The 16,157-nt window shown below is 43.9% G+C and overlaps 1 protein-coding gene across 3 annotated transcripts in view; it reads left to right on the plus strand.

Annotated features, from left to right (window-relative positions):
- Positions 1 to 16,157, plus strand: part of BRF1 (BRF1 general transcription factor IIIB subunit) — a 216,706-nt gene that overhangs the window by 146,494 nt on the left and 54,055 nt on the right. For 2 of the 3 annotated variants that reach the window (XM_072115866.1, XM_072115868.1), the window contains exons 12-14: positions 14,277 to 14,341; positions 15,442 to 15,523; positions 15,638 to 15,693. In XM_072115866.1, the coding sequence (XP_071971967.1) occupies positions 14,277 to 14,341; positions 15,442 to 15,523; positions 15,638 to 15,693 (203 nt within the window). The remainder of the gene's footprint in view (positions 1 to 14,276; positions 14,342 to 15,441; positions 15,524 to 15,637; positions 15,694 to 16,157) is intronic. The other variant, XM_072115867.1, reaches the window with a different exon arrangement.

A 16,157-nucleotide genomic window follows, 5' to 3' on the forward strand; every position in this document is an offset into this window, starting at 1 on the left:
TGTGATGTTAGGGGCACTAGGGTAATGTGTGCACTGTGATGTTAGGGGCACTAGGGTTATGTGTGCACTGTAATGTTGGGGGGCACTAGGGTTATGTGTACACTGTGATGTTGGGGGCACTAGGGTTATGTGTACACTGTGATGTTGGGGGCACTAGGGTAATGTGTACACTGTGATGTTGGGGGGCACTAGGGTTATGTGTACACTGTGATGTTGGGGGCACTAGGGTTATGTGTACACTGTGATGTTGGGGGCACTAGGGTAATGTGTACACTGTGATGTTGGGGGCACTAGGGTAATGTGTGCACTGTGATGTTGGGGGCACTAGGGTAATGTGTACACTGTGATGTTGGGGGCACTAGGGTAATGTGTGCACTGTGATGTTGGGGGCACTAGGGTAATGTGTACACTGTGATGTTGGGGGCACTAGGGTAATGTGTGCACTGTGATGTTGGGGGCACTGCGGTTATGTGTACACTGTGATGTTGGGGGCACTGCGGTTATGTGTACACTGTGATGTTGGGGGCACTAGGGTAATGTGTGCACTGTGATGTTGGGGGCACTAGGGTAATGTGTGCACTGTGATGTTGGGGGCACTAGGGTTATGTGTACACTGTGATGTTGGGGGGCACTAGGGTAATGTGTGCACTGTGATGTTGGGGGCACTAGGGTTATGTGTACACTGTGATGTTGGGGGCACTAGGGTTATGTGTACACTGTGATGTTGGGGGGCACTAGGGTAATGTATACACTGTGATGTTGGGGGCACTAGGGTTATGTGTACACTGTGATGTTGAGGGCACTAGGGTAATGTGTGCACTGTGATGTTGAGGGCACTAGGGTTATGTGTACACTGTGATGTTGGGGGCACTAGGGTTATGTGTACACTGTGATGTTGGGGGCACTAGGGTTATGTGTACACTGTGATGTTGGGGGCACTAGGGTAATGTGTACACTGATGTTGGGGGGCACTAGGGTAATGTGTACACTGATGTTGGGGGGCACTAGGGTTATGTGTACACTGTGATGTTGGGGGCACTAGGGTAATGTGTACACTGTGATGTTAGGGGCACTAGGGTAATGTGTGCACTGTGATGTTAGGGGCACTAGGGTTATGTGTGCACTGTAATGTTGGGGGGCACTAGGGTTATGTGTACACTGTGATGTTGGGGGCACTAGGGTTATGTGTACACTGTGATGTTGGGGGCACTAGGGTAATGTGTACACTGTGATGTTGGGGGGCACTAGGGTTATGTGTACACTGTGATGTTGGGGGCACTAGGGTTATGTGTACACTGTGATGTTGGGGGCACTAGGGTAATGTGTACACTGTGATGTTGGGGGCACTAGGGTAATGTGTGCACTGTGATGTTGGGGGCACTAGGGTAATGTGTACACTGTGATGTTGGGGGCACTAGGGTAATGTGTGCACTGTGATGTTGGGGGCACTAGGGTAATGTGTACACTGTGATGTTGGGGGCACTAGGGTAATGTGTGCACTGTGATGTTGGGGGCACTGCGGTTATGTGTACACTGTGATGTTGGGGGCACTGCGGTTATGTGTACACTGTGATGTTGGGGGCACTAGGGTAATGTGTACACTGTGATGTTGGGGGCACTAGGGTAATGTGTGCACTGTGATGTTGGGGGCACTAGGGTAATATGTGCACTGTGATGTTGGGGGCACTAGGGTAATGTGTGCACTGTGATGTTGGGGGCACTAGGGTAATGTGTGCACTGTGATGTTGGGGGCACTAGGGTAATGTGTGCACTGTGATGTTGGGGGCACTAGGGTAATGTGTACACTGTGATGTTGGGGGCACTAGGGTAATGTGTACACTGTGATGTTGGGGGCACTAGGGTTATGTGTACACTGTGATGTTGGGGGCACTAGGGTTATGTGTACACTGATGTTGGGGCCACTAGGGTAATGTGTGCACTGTGATGTTGGGGGCACTGCGGTTATGTGTACACTGTGATGTTAGGGGCACTAGGGTAATGTGTGCACTGTGATGTTAGGGGCACTAGGGTAATGTGTGCACTGTAATGTTGGGGGGCACTAGGGTTATGTGTACACTGTGATGTTGGGGGCACTAGGGTTATGTGTACACTGTGATGTTGGGGGCACTAGGGTAATGTGTACACTGTGATGTTGGGGGGCACTAGGGTTATGTGTGCACTGTGATGTTGGGGGCACTAGGGTAATGTGTACACTGTGATGTTGGGGGCACTAGGGTAATGTGTGCACTGTGATGTTGGGGGCACTGCGGTTATGTGTACACTGTGATGTTGGGGGCACTGCGGTTATGTGTACACTGTGATGTTGGGGGCACTAGGGTAATGTGTACACTGTGATGTTGGGGGCACTAGGGTAATGTGTGCACTGTGATGTTGGGGGCACTAGGGTAATGTGTGCACTGTGATGTTGGGGGCACTAGGGTAATATGTGCACTGTGATGTTGGGGGCACTAGGGTAATGTGTGCACTGTGATGTTGGGGGCACTAGGGTAATGTGTGCACTGTGATGTTGGGGGCACTAGGGTTATGTGTACACTGTGATGTTGGGGGCACTAGGGTTATGTGTACACTGTGATGTTGGGGGCACTAGGGTTATGTGTACACTGTGATGTTGGGGGCACTAGGGTAATGTGTGCACTGTGATGTTGGGGGCACTAGGGTTATGTGTACACTGTGATGTTGGGGGCACTAGGGTAATGTGTACACTGTGATGTTGGGGGCACTAGGGTAATGTGTGCACTGTGATGTTGGGGGCACTAGGGTAATGTGTGCACTGTGATGTTGGGGGCACTGCGGTTATGTGTACACTGTGATGTTAGGGGCACTAGGGTAATGTGTGCACTGTGATGTTAGGGGCACTAGGGTAATGTGTGCACTGTAATGTTGGGGGGCACTAGGGTTATGTGTACACTGTGATGTTGGGGGCACTAGGGTTATGTGTACACTGTGATGTTGGGGGCACTAGGGTAATGTGTACACTGTGATGTTGGGGGGCACTAGGGTTATGTGTACACTGTGATGTTGGGGGCACTAGGGTTATGTGTGCACTGTGATGTTGGGGGCACTAGGGTAATGTGTGCACTGTGATGTTGGGGGCACTAGGGTAATGTGTACACTGTGATGTTGGGGGCACTAGGGTAATGTGTGCACTGTGATGTTGGGGGCACTAGGGTAATGTGTACACTGTGATGTTGGGGGCACTAGGGTAAGGTGTGCACTGTGATGTTGGGGGCACTGCGGTTATGTGTACACTGTGATGTTGGGGGCACTGCGGTTATGTGTACACTGTGATGTTGGGGGCACTAGGGTAATGTGTACACTGTGATGTTGGGGGCACTAGGGTAATGTGTGCACTGTGATGTTGGGGGCACTAGGGTAATGTGTGCACTGTGATGTTGGGGGCACTAGGGTTATGTGTACACTGTGATGTTGGGGGCACTAGGGTTATGTGTACACTGTGATGTTGGGGGCACTAGGGTTATGTGTACACTGTGATGTTGGGGGCACTAGGGTAATGTGTGCACTGTGATGTTGGGGGCACTAGGGTTATGTGTACACTGTGATGTTGGGGGCACTAGGGTAATGTGTACACTGTGATGTTGGGGGCACTAGGGTAATGTGTGCACTGTGATGTTGGGGGCACTAGGGTAATGTGTGCACTGTGATGTTGGGGGCACTAGGGTAATATGTGCACTGTGATGTTGGGGGCACTAGGGCAATGTGTGCACTGTGATGTTGGGGGCACTAGGGTAATGTGTGCACTGTGATGTTGGGGGCACTAGGGTAATGTGTGCACTGTGATGTTGGGGGCACTAGGGTAATGTGTGCACTGTGATGTTGGGGGCACTAGGGTAATATGTGCACTGTGATGTTGGGGGCACTAGGGCAATGTGTGCACTGTGATGTTGGGGGCACTGCGGTTATGTGCACACTGTGATGTTGGGGGCACTGCGGTTATGTGCACACTGTGATGTTGGGGGCACTGCGGTTATGTGCACACAGTGATGTTGGGGGCACTGCGGTTATGTGCACACTGTGATGTTGGGAACTATGGGGTAATGTGAGTGAGTGTGCAAGGAATGATATGTGGTGTGGTAGATGCGTTCTCTAGTATTTGTCTCTGATCTGCCACATCTTCAGGACCTGACACTCCAGGACAGGACAGACACTATGGGTACGATGATAAGTCAGCTTATATCTGGGCCACCATCCATCCATGTGGTCGCTTTCATTTTTTTGATCTGCAGGGAATAGCAAGACTTTCCGTATTGGGTGACGTTTTTCTTTAAACCAAGACCACACAAACAATAATGACTTTTCCGTGGGTAAGCGCTTTTCCCGAGAATGTCATTTCAGTTTTGCTGAAATAAACAAGAAGACATTTGCCATCTCATTGCCGTTGGTAAACAATCCAATAATTTAGCATTCCATAATTTATTGAGAATTTCCTGCTACGCGCTCCATTTAAGGAAATCCTAATTTATCTCTCAATCCTAGCAAAAAATAGCTCTGTCTGCTGCGGCGGAAGCAGCGAAATGAATTTAGAAAGTATACATCCTTCTGTTGTGCCTGTAATCTGAAGACATGCTTGGAAGAAACATTGCCATATTTAGCATCTTGTGTCAAGACAATTATTTACAATCTCTGAGCAGCGTGGAGCCGGATTACCGGTATAAAGGATCCTAATCTGCTGCGTTAGAGCCATTCGGAAAAGCCATCGGACCAGAGAATGGAATCTCCTCCAGAGTTACATACTTAACCTCTTCAGTCACTGAAGAAGGGATTTCACCCCCCAGAATACAGCCCCTTACTTAGTGCTGTGACTGATGTCTTGGTTGTAAGCCCTGTAATACCAGAGGCCAGTAGTCCAGGTCTTGTGGCACTACAGCAGTGACGCTGTGCATAACATCTGGCTGACACTCATGGTTTTGCAACCAGAACCACAACTTCTTGCATTGTCCGTCTGCAGCTGGGAGTCAGTCTTACCACATCTGATGCACCACTACTCTTAACATTAGCTGGAAGTTTCACAATAGCTGGAGCTTCTAATCTATAGTTGACTCGCACCGTAAAACGTGTGTACTAAACTATACACAGGCTTGAGTCTTAGGATCTCTTAGCATTGGGCTGATCTCTGATCCCGCGGATTCATTAAATACCTTAAATCTTGATCCTGAGTGACTAGAAAACCTAAGAGGTTTAATTGTGGGAAGGGAATCTTTTGTCTCCTTTTTTGTTCCTCCATAGGAAGAATCCACCGAAAGGGCAGATTTTAAGCACTTCCTGGGGCATTGGCCATTTGGAAGAGGTTAGGGGCACCTCCACCTTCTCCGTATTATTCAACAATCACTAGGACCCACGGCTATTAATGTGTACAGGGAAACTGTGTAAAAACATACCGTGTGTGGAATACGTGTGTGCACCATTATTCTGGTGCTGTTTCTGTACAGAGCTTGGTTGTGGTGCTGTTTCTGTACAGATCTTGGTTCTGGTGCTGTTTCTGTATGGCGCTTGGTTACGATGCTGTGTTTCTATACTGAGCTCAGTTTTAATGCTGTGTTTCTATAGTGAGCTTTGTTCCAGTGCTATATTTTTGTGCAGAACTTGGATCTGGACCAGTACTTTTGTACAGAGCCTTGTCCTGGTACAGCATTTCTGTATATAGCATGGTACTAGTGCAGAATTCTGTAAAAATCTTGGTTCTTCTGCAGCATTTCTGTATAAAGCTTGGCTCTAGGGCTGTATTCCTTTATGAAGCTTGGTTCTGGTGTTCTATTTACTGCACTTTTATAATTCATGAGGTACTATAATAATTTGGAGGAAACTCTACATATTTTATTTGGTCAGTTTAAAAGGGTTATTTTCATCAAATAATTGATATGGATTGTGCAATTAAAAGTTATTAAAAAACTTTTTCCAATACACTTTCTGTATCAATTCCTCATTGTTTTCTAGATCTCTGGTTGCTGTTCTGCTATACAAAGCTTCTATGTTTGCTGTGGATAGAAATCTGTCCATAATCATGTGATGGACAAGGAGGTGCACAAGCTGATGTTATCACTCCGCTCTGATTACTTTCTATGATAATAACAGCTCATGTACCTGCATGTCCATTACATGACCAGGGATAGATTTCTATCCCTTGGAAGTAAACATAGGAGCTTCCTATTGCAGGACAGCAAGCAGAGATCTAGAAAACTATAAGGAATTGATACAGTAAGTGGGAAAAATGAAGATGATGTCCATATTAACCAAATTTTTCAGACTTTAAGGCGCACAAAAAATCCTTTGATTTTCTCAGAAATCAAAGGTGCGCCTTATAGTCTAGTACGCCATATATATGAACCTTACTTACAGACAACAGCTGTCTTGAACTGTGCAAAGGTCTGCTATCTGCTTGGCCATTCATCCTTATAATCAGGTGCGCCTTCTAATTCGGTGCGCCTTATATTTGAACCTAGACGTTTTAGCAGGCATTTGTTGATGGTGCGCCTTATAGTCCGAAAAATACGATATAATATTTGATCCTCCACCATCAATCATTACTGGTCTGGAGTTGAAAGGCTTTGCCTTATTGACAAATAAAACCAACAGTTTTTTATAATCTGCCTGGGGTGTGGAGCATCTCTATATATATGGGTTTTTTTCACATATTTTCTACATTAATACTGGGCTCTGACGTTTTAACCAACTAACCTATCCAACTAACTAACCTATCCATTTGATTGAATGAATTATCTTTTTGAGTTTTTATGCTCGTATTAAAGCGCCGATCCTATCAGCCTCTTTAGTCTTTGCTAATTGCTGATGTGTGTCACAATATGTAAGCTGCAAACACAAGGGCTCAGATTTATGAAAAGTGTCCTAAGATAAGTGTAGAGTTAGACTAGACCGTCAAATGCTGCACAAGATTTATGCAAGTGTTTGCGACTTATATGTGGATTTATAATCCAGTATTATTAGTGCAAGACTTTCTAGCCCTACTTTGTACCTCCTATTATTTGGCTTACTTTACACCAGAAAACTAGGACAAAATCCAGTCGGGGCAGCGTTTTATTTTCACACTGACTTTTTTTTTTTTTTTGCTGTGAGGACACGCCTCTTTTATAGGCCACACCCCTTGTGAATTTCCCCACAGTGGCACTAATAAAGAATTAGACCTGGATAAAGACCGGATGTGTCGAAATGCGTCTGTCTGTGACGCTTAGCTATGCTGTTTCTTATGTTTTTATGATTTGAAGATTACAAATTTTTACTGCTTTACGAGCCTTGCTGGACGAATGGATTTATTCCTTGAAAGTGTCTATGTGTGGTCAGGCTCCGTACCAGTCGAGTACGATTTCGGTGGTGAGAGCCGGGTGTGAAAGTGCTTGTTACCTTCAGGAACTCTTTGTTTCTACTAATAAAGGATTCTCTTCTCTTTTGTTGAGCTAGAAAACGGTCTAAAAACCTTTTATAAATGTGGTGCAGACATTTACAGAATTCAGTCGTAGGCAGATTACTAAATCTCCCTCAAGGTAAACACATGTTGTACACCACTGAAATACACAATCATGAGACCTTGTGTGGAAAGACAGTGGGGCAGATTTACGAAAAGTATCATAAGGTAAGACCGTTCTGAGGTTGGAAAATAAATCTCTCGTAGTATAAGACGGTCTACTCGTTCTTTGCACCTCCTATTAGCTGGTGTATTCTGTGCCAGAAAAATGGAACAAAATTCTGTCGGGTCAGCATTATTTTGAGCACTGACTTCTTTGTTGTAAGGCCACACCCCCTTTCCATAGATCATAGGTCACAGGAATGTCTAAAACCCTTTAGAAATGTGGTGCAAACCTTTTTTGTGCAAATTATGACTTAATTCTGTTGTGGAAAGGTTAATAGATCTCCCCCAGTATCTTGAAGAATGTTCTCATTCATATTCCCATGTACTGAGGAGCGGCCCGGCCATACTGAAGCCATGCAGTGCCTTTGGCTGTCACCTTTTGGGTCACTGGTATTATAAGACACTTTATTTGTTGTCTTCTCCATTTGCTGATGTAGATAAAAGTGTCTTCCCCGTCTTTGAGGAGCCGCCACCTGCACACGGCTCGCCAGTAATTCCTCCTTTGAAAGTGGTGTTATGCTGTTACCTATAGCCTGCAGATATAGAGAGCAGCTCATCACTTCTGAACCACATCAAACCACACAGATGGAGGCTTTCCTCCCAAATATCAGTCCTAGGTGCCAGATCAGACACAGCGTCCCATCTGTGTTTGTAATAGATGATATCTGCCTAGTGTTCTCCCTTCTAGATACCAGGTAACTGGAAAAACTGAAGATGATGTATTTATCGTATTTGATCCTCCACCATCAATCATTGCAGATTAGTAACGCATTACTTCCCTGCTGCTGGAGTTTATCTCTCTTATGTTTGTCCATTGTTCCCTGTTCTAGGCGATTTCAGCCTGACTTATGTTCTGTTCCCATTGTGTTTAATCCCTGTTATGTCCATCAGAAGGGCTCCAAGTATATACTACAGATGGATTCGTAGCGGTCCATACGCTCGAGGAGGAACAAAAGTTGTTCTGCAATATATCACAGTAAATTGACTTACAATATAGATTTTTGCTCCATATTTTACTTAATGTGAGGGGATAAAATTCACTGTGTAATTGACAGCAAATTCTACATGCATGGATCTATAGAAAACTCATGGCAGTGTAATAGCACTGAGCAGGCGCCCTTATATTTGCTGTATAGAAAAGCAAAGTCCATACAGAGGCTTTCATCTGAGCCCTCTACTGTAGGTACATATACTCCTGAGATTTTGGGATGCGTTCACAAATTTCCTGGTTTTGCACCATAGACGACAAATACCGGAGGGAAATTAATGCCAGAACAGATCCCATTTTTCTCTATGGGATCTGTTTGATCAACGGCTGAATCAGGTTTTGCACCATAAGAAGCTTCAACAAAAACACCACATGTAGAGGTTTTTAACCAGTTATATCACTCCAATCAGGGGTGCACCAACAATAAGGCGAGTTGAGCCTCTTGCCTCAGGCAGCACCACCTGCAGCAAGATGGGCACACAGCAGTTTATAGGAACTTTGGCATAGACCTATGCCAGGGCTCCCCAGACTACGGCCCGTGGGCCACATGCGGCCCCCCGACACGTGGTGCGCCAACGCAGGGCCCCCGCGGCATTCGACAGTCGGACAGGAGCCTCCATCCGGACAGGAAGCTCCTGTCTGTCACTGTATAGTGCTCAAAGCGCCCGGAAATGGCTGCTCGAGCACTATTACTGGAGCGATGTGGTTGGAAGACAACTCCGGTGCACATCGCTCCATGAACTAGGTTGCGCAGCCGCGCAATGGCGTCATCACGCGGCCGCACACTCCTTCCTGCCCGGACGCGGCAAGAAGATAGAAGACGCGCGCCGGGACCTAGGTGAGTACAAGGGTGTTATTTTTTATTAAAAAGGGCAGCAAAAAGATTGTGGCGGCCGGGGGCCAATAGTTAGTTATGAGGGGCAGTATAGGAAATAATTAGTTATGAGGGGCAGTCTAGGAAATAATTAGTTATGAGGGGCAGTCTAGGAAATAATTAGTTATGAGGGGCAGTCTAGGAAATAATTAGTTATGAGGGGCAGTCTAGGAAATAATGGGGAGGGGAGACATATTCAATAATTAATGGAGAGGGGTCCCAGTATACAGTATTTAATAATTAATTAAATAATTGAGGGGGGAGCCAGTGTATTACGGATCCGGTCACATGTACTGCTATTTATTTTTAAACTTTAGACCGGCCTCCAACGGTCTGAGGGGGACAGTGAATGGCCCCCTATGTAAAAAGTTTGGGGACCCCTGACCTATGCTATCATACATACAGTATATAGTGATATGTTGTGTTGTTGCCTTCGGAAGTGCCAACAATTTCTTTTTCCTAAGTTGCTGCCGCAACCTACCAGTACTTTTAATGGTGGGACGTCATTGAAAGAGAAATGTCTTGATGCACCTTAAAAATGTCTACATAGTCTGAGACGTGTTTTATGCTGGACTTGAGTGGTTCAATGCAGACGTTAACAAATACTCTCCATGTTTTATACAAGTTGAGGCTATGGGATGACCTGAAATAAATATCTGTTATATAAAAATTTGTGAACAATAGACGTGGTCTTAAAAATATTGTGTGGATTGACAGTCCCATCCAAATAATGGTCCACATCCTCTCAGGCGTCAGTAGTAGTGCATGAATAACATTAAAGGAAATCAACCAGTTAAAAAAAAAAAACTACAAATATTCCCCTCCACTCCTCTTCACCTTGATCCCCATGCTGTCCGTCGCTAGTCTTGACATGCCAGGATCACCTAGAAAAGAAACGTATAATTTTTAACCCAAGAGCGCAGGGACAAGATGTCCGATGCTCCGTGCTGCTATTTATGCACACCCTGCTTGGAGCATGGGAGAGCGAGGTGAGGTCACGCTAGAGGCTTGAATTCACGCCTCTTGGGTTACAACAACACCTTCTCCCTGCATGGGATAGCGAGGTGAGAGGACGTGCATAATAAGCTGCCCGGGGCTCCAAACATCTTGTCCTGTGCTCCAGCTGCTAATTATAAGTTTCTTTTCTAGGTGATCCTGTTGTGTCCATACTTGTTATGGACAGCGCTGGGATCAAGATGAAGAGGAGCAGAGGTGAGTATTTCTAGGGTTTTTTGTGTTTTTTTTTTTTTTAAACGGTTGATTTCATATAAGGCATAATCACAAAACAATGATACCTTAAAGGCTATGTTCACTTTATCTTAACCCTCAGGCCACGAGTAAATTGGTCCCAGCAACTCGCTAGATGTGTACAGTTTCGTAGAGTGATTCCAGGTTTGGTCCGGGATGTCTTTCAAGTCTCTAAGACCGAATTCACTCTTGGGCAAACGGGTTTACAAACATGGCTTAGTAGTTCCAGTTTTAAAGATCCAGTTGCGGTGGCATAGAGCATTGGTTTATAGATGGCTATTTAAAGGGAGCCTCTTATGTTAGCCTAGAAATCCCCAATTCACGTTCTTCATTGACAGAAGTTGTCTTATATCACATAACCTATCATGGTTAGAAGATTGTGAGATGTGCCTAATGGGTAAACTACTGTAAATGGCCCTTTATATGTAGATTATCTAAGGGATTACAGCAGGTGCACCTCTGTGATAAGGTATCTTCAGTCCAGAGGCTCCTTTTAGTCTAATCACCTTTTATGTTATTTTTAGTGTCTAAAACCTAGGAAGTTAGTAGCAAACTAGATCAACATGACATTTCTGTACTTCGTTAATAATTTGTGTCCATCCCTCCAGTCTATTAGCATTTTACGGCACACTGTAAAGAGCGCGCCTTTGTTTCTATTACTCGCCTGCACATCTATAAAGCTGCTTTTCTGCCAGAGCCTCTAAAATAGCTTGTCCTGGACACGTCTCCTATATCTCAGTGATGTACTGTACTATAAAGCCTTCCACAAATAAACGCTACGTTTATGCTCGCTCCCCAGGAAGCCGCTACATATTTATAGCCGTACACACTTTTATTTTTCTAAATAGGCGGCCAAGAAGCAAAAAATTATGTATCACATCAACAAGCTGGTTGATGAATGTAGAAGTTATAATGTAATATGGATAATCAACCCTCCTGATGGATATGAGCTTATCTATTTTTCAGGCACAATTAGAATATTTCCTTATTCGGATCAGACTAATATTTCAAATATCAGTTGGCTAATATTGTCATTCATTCCAAGTGCTTAAAGGGGTCGGCCACTTGTACTTAACATTAGCAGGGTAAGTATAAGTTGTTGCTGTGTCAATTTGTGTATACATATGTGTTCTATTGAGATGTTGTCTTATACTATGCCTGATGAAGAGACCTGAATTGCAATTGTTATCTTCCTTTTTAGTTATTTAATAAAAAGGTATCATCAACTGCCTTTTTTTTTTTAAACCAGGGTAAGTATATATAGAGCCATCCGCTCCTCCAACCCCTTTTATGGGAGTGGTTATGGTGGAGGGAGTGGCTATGGGTGGAGGCACAGGCTGTAAAGAGCACACAGCCCCCTCCATCCGCCAGCAGGACATGCCAGGAAGTCCTGAGTCCTGCTGTTCACGTGACCTGATGCTGCATGCGGTGAACAATAAGGTATAAAAGAATAAGTATAATATGGGTGACTTATGATTACCCTGTTAGTGTTATATAAGTGGCCAAAACCTTAAAGTAGGAGGGAAGGATGAAGAAAAAATGAAAAACAAGTTAAACATTTAAATTCTGAGTTTTAATTGAATTGACAGAGTTATATACCAATTTTTAGGACATATACAGTAACATCGGTTCTGACCCAAACAAAAACTTTTGAAAAATTCTACAACTGATTTGCATATCTCTACTTCCTGATATTTACGTTCTTTTGAAGCTCTCTGTCTCTCTAAGGCACTGCATAGTCCCATTCCCCCTGGTTAATGAACGTATATGTTGAAAATGAGCAGTTACTATTTGCGCTGTCAACTTTGACTATTGATATATTTCCAGGAGGAATAAGAGAGACCTAAGACGAGCGGTGATCCTTCTCTTAGCTAGGAGTTATTTTCTTGACCATACATGGCTCTGATAAATGTTATAAGTAGCAGTAAATTAATTTAGTGTTTTCCTCTCCTGAGAATAGTCTGTGGTGAGACACAAGTGATATCATCTCATGTTTTGTGATCTCATCGTCATCATCATAGAGAACATCTGTTATTTCTGCCACTGCTGGAAACGTCTGAGGTCTGTAAATAATTCATGCGCCTTCTATTCTCCGGCCAGAAAGCTGGAAGTAGCAACAAATTAATTAGTCGGAAGTACTTGTAGTAATAGCTGGCCAGACTGAATGCTTCATGATCCGCTCTTAATTACCACGTTTTGGAAAGAGTCGGGAACGTTTCATCCAGTGGTTCTGACGAAGTCACAGTATGTTTTCCACAAAGGCATTCATTTCCAAAATGTATGTTATAGAATTCGTAAAAAATAAAATTATTCTGTAGAGATACAAAACGTCTAAAATATTATATGTGTATATATATTTATTTATTGGTTTGTATTTTGGGTTAGTTCTTCTTTCCTTGTATACATACAGAAGGCAATAGTGTATAATTGCCCAAAAACTTTCAGACACACAGCGGCAGCCTGTGTGTGTCTGTGTTGGTCTCCTCCACTCTCATGCAGCTCCCTCCCACTCCCCTCTTCCTGTCATGTGCATTGAGCAGACAGCGGAAGGAGGGGGATGGTGTGGAGTAGAGGATGAATGCATGAGGAGACAAAGGCACACACAGGCTGCAGCTGCCACTCCCTGGGGATTCACCACAAGCTTTTAGCAGGGAGACGGGTAATGTGAATCGAACTTAAATAAAGTACTGAAATGATTCAGACTGCTAACAAAGGCATTTTAAAATCCGTAACGCACAGGCTATTGAAACCTTTCATTGTTGGAGACAGGTTCTCTTTACGGCTGTTGTAGAACTGTAGCCATATAAGCAAAACTACATTGTAAAAAAGTAATTATTACTATTGAACAGGTTGTCCATTAATTCTGATTGGTGGCCTATCCTTAGTATGATCCCTTAATATGTAATCAGCATGAAACAATCACCTAGTTCTTGTAGCAATAAGATGATTTGCTCTTACACAACACATAATAGGGAGCAGAAGAAAAAAAGCGTAACTATACATTTGAATCAAATTCAGAAATGCATATAGCAGGTGATACTAGAAAATCCTGCAATGTACTCTGTTAATTTTTACTTCTCCCTTAGTGATCAGTGTTTCTGAACGTCTTCTCATGTACACAACAGATGGATAAGTAGAGGAGGCTAAAGATCAACTCCTTATACTCGCGAAGTTCATAATTCAGCTCTGTAAGGCGATTTGTATGTCCAGTGGTTGTCAGTTAAAGGGAACTTCTCACAACAAACCTCCCACAGGTCCTTATTGATTAGTGTTTTGGTGTTGCAAATTGCAATATTTGGTGGTATGTACTCTGCTACGTGATTGGGTTTCAGTGCTCCTGTCTTTCTATAGTTACTGGAGGTCCCTTCTTAACCAGTCACAATAACAATAAGTTGAAATTAAAATCGTTAGGAATTTTTTGGGATATTCTGGTCTTTGTTTTTTGACAAGGAAATATAGTAAATACAAATATTTATGCTTTCAATTTAAACAAATGAAAAACAGAACAAGAATAAGATTTCACTGAAGTACTGCTTTCATCTCAGCAGGTGACAATGCGGAAGATGGAGAACTGGACCTTAATGGGATTGACGACAATGAAATAGACAGGGTGAGACCCGATTCCTCCTCTTATGTCAGCCGATATAAATGTGTTTAATCAAGTCTGTTTTCCAGTGTCTATTATTGCTCTGTTTGTTGTGTCGAGAAATAAATGGACTTATTAGCTAGTGCACTGCAGAGAGCGCTCCTGGTGATCTATGTAATGCATATTACATTGGTAGTGAGCTGTAAATAAGGAACCGACCCCAGACAGCGGCATCCAGCTGACAGCGTGCAAACTGCGGAGAGGCCTGAGAACCGAAAATGTATAGGAATACTACAATGTCCTGACTCCACATCATGACATTGTGGAAGTCTTGGCTGTCCCACTACATAACTGGGCAGCCTTGCCATGGTCATAAGAATATCCCGCCTGAATCACAATACAGGCATCCCCCTACTTAAGAACACTTGACCTAATTTACTGTACTTTATCTCCGGGCTGCAGTAAACAGCTATAACCGTTATCAATGGCGACTGTAATTAAGATTTATTGTTAATCCTGGTTCTTATGACAACCTGCAGCGTCACTAACTGACTGGCACATACTCATTTTACCTGCCATCAGAAAAACGACTGCCCTTGTGTTAGTGTGGAGCCGCTCATGTGCAGTGCACATACCCAAACCAGTTTGCACGCAGAGGATAAGGCGTGCACGGGCACGCAAAGGATAAGGCTGTGATGTCACAAGAGATGGATGGACTGGTCAGAGGAAGATTGTAGCGATGCAAGGTACTGAGGGGTTGTTGGAGGCATGCCAGAGCGGTCTACCTGGAGCAAAGCCAATGTCCTCGGTGCACAAACAATTTACAAAAAGTTTAAAACTTATTTAACAGTGAGACTCTCTGTATAGCAGTACCCGTAGTGGTGGCAGACTGTATTTAAAATCCATCCTAATTGGGCATATGGGGGAGCAATTGCCCCCTCCCTTTATCATGGCCAAAATTGGTGAAGTGTTGACTTTCCACTGTTGATGCAGATGATGGGACAGAACATTTTCCCTATATACTGTGACACTAAGCATAATGCCTGATATATTATTTGGCATGCTTAATTGACTAGTCCACCATTTTCGGCTCACCCCGGCCTTTTCCTTCTTCATCCCCTCAGTATATTCTGAATGAGAAAGAAGCTGAAATAAAGACAGAGCTGTGGATGAGAGAGAACGCTGACTACCTGCGGGAACAAAAGGGTAAGTGCCGTGATTCTCCATTCACATTTTGACGTCTCGATGTGTCAGGGAAAGTGACAGGATGCAGAAAACATCATTCATGTTTTGTTAACATCTTAAACCTCCGTCTTTCAGAAAAAGAAGAGAGAATTGCAAAAGAAAAGGAGCTGGGTATTTATAAGGAACAGAAGGTACGCGTCCATGTGATAGGATCATCTCCCATTGATTCTGGGAGCTGTACTCTGCTTCTTTGTATTGATTTACATTGTTGCTATAAAATTGTAGTAAACACCACACGAGGCGTAACACACGTGTAATATCTGAATTCACATGCTGCAGAGTATGTTCTGCCAACAAGTCCTAAAGTGGGGGTCCGTTTAGGGGAACTCCACATGCATGTAATATATGTATAAGGGCAGATGGATAATATAGAGGGCACACTCAAAATAATGTCACTGTGTTCTACCTAATTTCTGATGCAGACGAAATGCATGATAAATCTGCTTTTATTTACCGGCTACCAGTGTGTGCTGCCCTAAAGGGGATCTCCTGAAGACAGTCCAGGTCAGGGGTTAGACAAAGGAACACTCCAGTCATTGCTGATTCATTGTATTATACAAAGTGCAGAACTTGAAGGGAGGAGCCTGATTTCAGG

Source organism: Engystomops pustulosus, chromosome 7 (assembly GCF_040894005.1).
Source record: "Engystomops pustulosus chromosome 7, aEngPut4.maternal, whole genome shotgun sequence".
Classification (NCBI taxonomy): domain Eukaryota; kingdom Metazoa; phylum Chordata; class Amphibia; order Anura; family Leptodactylidae; genus Engystomops; species Engystomops pustulosus.